The sequence below is a fragment of the Andrographis paniculata genome, unplaced genomic scaffold, assembly GCF_009805555.1.
Source record: "Andrographis paniculata isolate CXL003 unplaced genomic scaffold, ASM980555v1 Contig59END, whole genome shotgun sequence".
In the NCBI taxonomy this organism is placed as follows: domain Eukaryota; kingdom Viridiplantae; phylum Streptophyta; class Magnoliopsida; order Lamiales; family Acanthaceae; genus Andrographis; species Andrographis paniculata.
The window spans coordinates 4,832,307-4,839,435 of NW_026137594.1; the positions used below are offsets into that span (position 1 = coordinate 4,832,307).

Consider the following 7,129-nt stretch of genomic DNA (forward strand, 5'->3'; position numbering starts at 1 on the left):
ACATACATACATATATATTTATTACATATATTTATCATTAATATTATACATATTAATATTCACACACCCATCATAACCGTGTATATATATATATATATATATATATTTACTTACCAACATATATTGATTATTATATAATTGGTCAATTATTCAATTAATCAATTCAAAAACACTTTCTTTTCTTAATTAAAAAAAAAAAAAAAAGAAAGAAAGAAATAGTTCACAAAATTACTCGTAGAGAAAAGATATTATAAATATAGGCGGCGGCTACAGTATGAACATCAAACCATATAACAACAAACAACACAATGTATTATTTCTGGTAGTACATCCTTTATATTAATATAATAAAAATACAACACATAAACTAACAACACACAATGTAATAACAAACAACACACTATATTACTTTTGGCCACACATCTCTTATATTAATATATTACAAATACAACACATAAATTAACTGCACCTACTATAGTCACATACAACACACAACAGTTGATTTTAGTACATCACGTACTTTTATATAATACACATATAATTCTAAACAAACAACACATGCGTTTATTACACACATCATGTATTGTGTTGTTTATATATATATTATATGTGCTGATTTGAAAATTCAGCGTGGTGCTGAAATATATTGAAATAATTATTCTCTATGCATATTGATATTTTTTATATTTATAATTGTTTTCCTTTTTTTAATATATGAACATTAAAAAAAAAAAAAAAAAGGTAATATGCAAAACAAAAAGGGTGTTTGAGCGAGCAATTCGGTCAAAAGAGGAGCATTAAAAACAAGTAGGTCAACGGTAGTTTCATCTAAGTCGGACAAAAAGTGAGTTCGATCAAAGGGACATTGACTAATTGAATTGAATTTTTGGACACGGGTGTGATATAAATCACAAATTTAGACAACTAAAGATTAAAAAAAGTTATATGGTCAAGGGGCAGAAATGTAATCTTATGTAGCTATCCTACAACTTTTCATATATATATAAGTGTATTGATACGGGAACAGTTAGAATTCTGAATTGAAAAATCAGCACTGTGTTGATTTTCAGTACTCTCTAACATATGCAAATAACACACATTCTTATTATACATAACAGACAATTTATAATTATAATTGTATTGTATAATAAATAATTTGCTAAAATTTATGTTGTATAAGATTATAGTCTGTGTTGTTACTTATGGGATTTTAATAAATTTTTTTAGATTTTAAAATTTTTATAGATTTATGTGGATTTAAAAAATCCACATAGTCTACGCTGAAATTGATGAATTTTAATAATTAATTTATTTTAATAGTTGATTTATATTGATTTTTACGAATTTGATTGAATTTTTTATAAATTTATATAGATTTCTTAGAATTTAAGAATAATTATTTTATTGATATATAATTATATAAATTTGTATCAAACACAAATTTTATAAATATAATATATTTATAATTAAAATTATTATATATTATTATATTTTTATAAAATAAAATAAAAAATAAATAATATATAATTATTAATAATTTAAAAACATTATAACATATATAACACTATTATATTATATATTAATATATTTAATTTTATAACGTTTAAGTATTATATTATCTTTCAATATATCAAATTATTTATATATTTTATATTTATTATTATTATTATTATTTATATAATATTTTTATATAAATAAATTAAAAAAATATTTTGTGATTTTTAAAAAAATATATTAAAATAATAAATAAATAAATAAATATCTATTTCATTGTCACGACAATATATTATATTTATTATGATAATAATATTTTATAAATATTATATTTATAATATACAAATATATATTTTCAAAAAATAATCGATAATAATTTGATAATATATTTTAATTTTTTATTATTATTTTTTATTAAAAATTATAATAATATTAATAAATATTATCATATTATTTATCACTATACAAACACAACAACAACAATAATAATAATAATTTTAAAAATCCATCAAAATCTCTGCTAAATACAAATTTTTCATAATTTTCCAAAAATATTCAATAAAATTCGACTTTAAAACTCTATGAATGGTTGAATACCTCAATATTTTAAAAGACTTTTAAAAGTTAGATTAAATACATCTACATATTAAAAAAACTTTTAAGAATTTAAATTGAATATCTCAAGACTATTAAATATATTTAAGAGTTTAAATTGAATACCTTAAAACTTTTAAAAATCACTCTCGTTAATGGATATTAGTTTATAATTGCAAGTGTGATGTATAACTGTGTATGTCGTGCTATGCACAAAATTATTATAATTCAATTTAATTGTTATATTATTTTTATTTAATTTTATAAATATTTGAAATAAATAAAAATATATACATCTCTTTAATTAAAAATACATAAAAATAAATAATTTTATAATTATAATTTTATTATTAATAATTTATCAAAGAAAACTTCCTAAAGAAAAATTGAGCTTTCATATCCTATCATATCCTATATATATAACTATAGCAAAGGATGTGAACCCCACATTTTATAAACTCTACAAAATGAGAAGCCAGAAATTTAAAGTGTGGGTCCACGCCCTTTGCTATAGTTATATATATATATAGAGAGATATAGAACAGGATATAACATAGGATACATATGTATTGATATATATTTTTATTATTTATAAATGTATACGTGTTTTGCAATGCTGTTCAAGAGGCATGTTAATCGTTTTACTTTTGCAACGATACCACCTGTATTTTTATTCTATGGAACTCAGCTTTCCTATTTCTGTTTTACATCACATTCAATTTTCCAATACAAAGCAAGTTTGGCCAGCGAATGACAGCTTCATCTAAACAAAATCTACAAAAGAGAGATCTGACAATGGGCACCAAGAATTTTTGAAGTAGTTTACATTAAATTTATTTAGGCTCACAAGATAGATACCATTTTGGAAAATCCGTCAAATAAATTTAGTCAATGGATAGGGCATTGAACACAAACAACGTAGACTCACAGAATTACCATATGACTCAGGAACTTCGGGTGTAGCTTAGGCCATATCAACTCACTTTTTGAGCATCTTCTACACTCTTCCGCATTAGAGATATAACATGGCCAGGATCTGGGGCTCCAAATACAGAACTTCCGGCGACAATGCAATTTGCCCCAGCTGAAGCTGCCATATCAATGGTTGAAGGCCCTAAACCGCCGTCTACCTGCAAAAGAGAAGTTAAAGCATCCAGGTATCCTTATCTGTGACAGGTAGCACCAGAACACATTGGACAAACATAAATAGCCATTGTCAGGTGCAGATTCTACATGGGAGAATAAATGAGAAAGGAATACAGTTGTTGGTTATTTAGGTTTTAGAAAGCTGAGAGATGTTAGCATTGCACTATAACAGGAGAGTAAGGTAAACAGTAAAGTTTCCAAGAGTGTAGCTGGAAACAATTTTTGAAAGAACCAACAAAACTAACAGTAGAATAATAGTTATTGAATTGAGGGAGAAGAATAGCAAATCCTAGGATTGAAAATGACCTCTATATTGAGTGAAGGGTATTTCTTCCTCAGAGCACGCACCTGAAAATAAAATACGAAAACAAATTAATTACATACAGAACAAACATAATGATAATTGGAAATTGGGAAACAATTTATGCACCTTGTCCATCATTTCTGGCATAAACTTTTGCCCACCGAAACCAGGTTCCACAGTCATAACAAGAACAAGCTCCACTGGATTTTCACCTTCAACCTTCAGCAATTTTGGACAGAAAATGTATTATCATATGCAATCTTCTTAGTTAACTATGATTCGGATGGATTTCCTTTGGTAGCACATAGAGAATTCCATACCAGAGGAAACACTTCTTCAATTGGGGTTCCAGGCTTCAAGGAAACACCAGGAGTCATGCCCCTTGATTTAATCTGTCGCACAAGCTTGGACCAATTATCTGTTGCACAGGAACCCGCTTAGGTTAACCATTACAAATTCAAATAGAATCCACAACCAATCTCTTAAGATCACAAAATTAGTAAATTAATCAATATTTCAATTATGGATTAGCCCAATATTTGTGAGAAGCACCAAAACAAGCGAGTGGAGAAGACACAGTTTACAATTAAAAACAGAATCTTAAATCAGGTTTCCACCTTTAGCAACTTCCACATGAAAAGTAAATCCAGAAGCGCCTGCCTTGCCTAAAGGTTCAACGTAATCCAGAGGATTTGTGACCATCAGGTGGCAATCTAAATAAGCACTAGAAAATAAAAGGAAGATCAACCATTAAGTTATTCAAGAATAAAAACCAAAAAGCCCTAACATTATCATTTGGAATTGAATTTAACAAAGGATAATATGCTTACTTAGTGTGTTTTCTTAAAGATTCAATAACTGGAGCACCAATTGTGAGGTTAGGCACAAAGTGGCTGTAAACATGAATCAAATATCAGCGCAAATAAATCCAATGACTATATTTTTGTGAACCCAAATACTTTGATTATTATCTTCTGTATTTTTCAAACTTTGCGATCTAATCATCAAATTCTTCAACTGCGAAAAATCATACCCATCCTGCAGAGAACCAGAATAACATAAGACAAAGACAATTATGCACTTAGCGCAAGCCCAGCAAAATAAGCTAAATACACATACACACAATCACGCTACTATAGTCCATACAATTTAACTTCATTAAAAATTCAAAGGAAGCATAAATCCCATACTAATTCCACAATTACGACTACTAGGAGAAATTTAACGAAATTTGACGTTGAGATTTTCATATTCACCCAATTAGGAAAATCTTCCAGGCGTATACACAATGGAAAGAAAACCAGCACGATTTTTATCAAAGAAGTATATCTTGATGCAACTACCACGCAGAATACATAGAAGCATGAATCGAATGCGAAAACACCAAATCAAATAAGTCTAAAAGTACCATAATATCCATGTGCAGCCAATCCGCGCCACAGCGGATCATCCGTTCCGCCTCCGATGCCAAGTTTGCAAAGTCCGATGACAGCATAGACGGTGCAATCTTCGGATTCACCATGGTTACCCTCCGGAGCTTTAACACAGAGACGCTCAAAGCGTAGACGACTGGGTGGGTGAAGATTAAAATCGAGTTTATAATAATATTAATTGATATAATTAGAAAGAGTAATAAATCAACCTTTGGACCAAAAATTTTAATTAGTCGGGCCAAAGTTTCAATTTATTGGGCCTCATTTGCTGTGTGTGTACAAGAAAACAGTGGTCGGCAGAAAACACGTGCAATGCGTCGCCCATCCATATTGACCAAGCGCACATCCAGCTTCTAGACTTCCCATTCCGTTTCGAACCGCCGGCAGTTCGCTAGTTTTTTAACTTACGGTTCCGGTTCAAACCGAAACTATCGAAGAAACCGAACTTCAACGGTTCGAACCGGCGGTTCAGTATGTATGTATAGTATATGTATATTTTCCCAAACCTGCGTCCAGCGATTCGATCGTGTGGTCGAAAATGTCGTGACGATGAAACGTGGCTGTCGAAGGAGGAAAAGAGCGAAGGAAAAATAAAAATAAAAATAAAAATAAAAATAGAAAAGAAGAAAAGAATGAGAGGATTAGGAAAGAAGATAACACCAAGGGGAAGAAATAAATGGCGGCTGCGGCTGTAGTGACTAGTGAGCACGAGTAGGGTTAAATTAAAAGCCATATATTTTTTTTAATAAATTAATTTTAATTTAAAATATTAATATTCCTTTTAATTTAATTATTTTTCATTTTAATATGTTCAATTTTACTATAGTATATTTTTTCATTATAAATATTTTTTTATTTATATTGTAATATTTTTTGTAAAATATTATAAATAATTTCATTAAAAAATAAATAAATTCAAAAGACAATTATCGTTTTATTTTTATTTATTTTACCATTATCTCTAAAATATTACTAATAAGCTAAAATTTACAGAAAAAATATATATTAATTTATATTTATATATTTAAAAATAAAAATTTAAGTTAAATAAATTTATTTTTATTTTTATTATAAATTAAATAATTATTTCTGAATTATTATTAAAAAATTTTAACAAATGAATATTTGTTTTGTAATTGAAATTAGCATCAAATTTAAATGATGAAAAACTTAAATTAAAAATGTCGAAAAAATAAAATAAAATAAATTCGCGGTTTAAATCGAAATTTTCGGTTCTTGAACCGTAATCAAAATTGTTAATCGAAATCGAAATCATAATTCAGAATATTCAATTTCAATTCAAATTTTCGATAAATCAAAATTGACCGTTCGAACCGTTTGAACAAGTCTACTCATTTTTATTGTTGAATAAATTTTGATTTTTTAATGCCGTGGACGGTCTTGATTTCTATGAAGCTAAAAGGAAAAGTATAGTTGAAAATTTATCGTGTTTTATTATTTACTAATTAGATACTGTCTTCGTCATAGCTCAAAGTATCTTTCTTATCATTTTTATTTTTTTAACTCCAAAGTATTTATTTACTATTAGAAAAAATATCATACACTAACACCAAATACCCTTTAATTTTTATTTAAATTACAAACGTATCATTACACATACAATTATTTTATACAAAAGTCAGAGAACAAAATGTCAAAATCTCTTACACACTTTCACTAATGTAATACCCCGATTTTGGAGTGTATAAAATAATATTATTATAGCAAATAAATATTTTCATAATATTTTGAGATCAAAAAATTAATATTCTGGAATAAATTTTATTTCTATTTTATATATTAATTATGATTAAAAAGACTGTTAATCGAATAAATATCGATAAGAATAAATATAACATATAATATATATATTACTAATATAATAATGATGATGGTAAGGATAATAATAATAGATAATAAAGTTAATAATAATAATAATAATAATAATAATAATTATATATATATATATATGTAAATTAAAGAAACCTTACCTACGAAGCGAAGGAAGACTGGAAGGAGAAACGCGAAGGAGAAGAAAAGAAGGAAGAAAAGGATTTAGCCGTTCGATTTTGATTTTGACTTCGGTATTATATTATTTGCTATACGTAGAATTTAATTATAGATTTTAATATGAATTTCGATATTGAAGATATTAAAT

At 26.9% G+C, this 7,129-nt stretch overlaps 1 protein-coding gene across 2 annotated transcripts; it reads right to left on the minus strand.

Moving 5' to 3' along the window:
- Window positions 1-2,727: 2,727 nt before the first annotated feature.
- Window positions 2,728-5,154, minus strand: LOC127258555 (ribulose-phosphate 3-epimerase, cytoplasmic isoform). 2 transcript variants are annotated; one of them, XM_051285431.1, is made up of 7 exons: window positions 4,944-5,146; window positions 4,369-4,433; window positions 4,156-4,262; window positions 3,859-3,956; window positions 3,665-3,757; window positions 3,541-3,582; window positions 2,728-3,218 (listed from the first exon to the last, which is right to left on the minus strand). In XM_051285431.1, exons 1-7 carry the CDS (start codon window positions 5,058-5,060, stop codon window positions 3,063-3,065), a joined length of 678 nt encoding a protein of 225 aa, XP_051141388.1. In that variant the 5' UTR covers window positions 5,061-5,146; the 3' UTR covers window positions 2,728-3,062. The 2 variants fall into 2 exon arrangements, with proteins under 2 accessions (XP_051141388.1, XP_051141389.1); XM_051285432.1 differs by lacking the exon at window positions 3,541-3,582 and having other exon boundaries at window positions 4,944-5,154.
- Window positions 5,155-7,129: the final 1,975 nt, after the last annotated feature.

Coding starts and splice junctions, on each gene's coding strand:
- LOC127258555 (XM_051285431.1), bottom strand. CDS start 5,060: ATGGTGAATCCGAAGATTGCACCGTCTATGCTGTCATCGGACTTTGCA. Junction 3,758..3,858: donor TTGAAGAAGTGTTTCCTCTG/GTATGGAATTCT, acceptor AAATTGCTGAAG/GTTGAAGGTGAAAATCCAGT. Junction 3,583..3,664: donor TGCCAGAAATGATGGACAAG/GTGCATAAATTG, acceptor TTTTATTTTCAG/GTGCGTGCTCTGAGGAAGAA.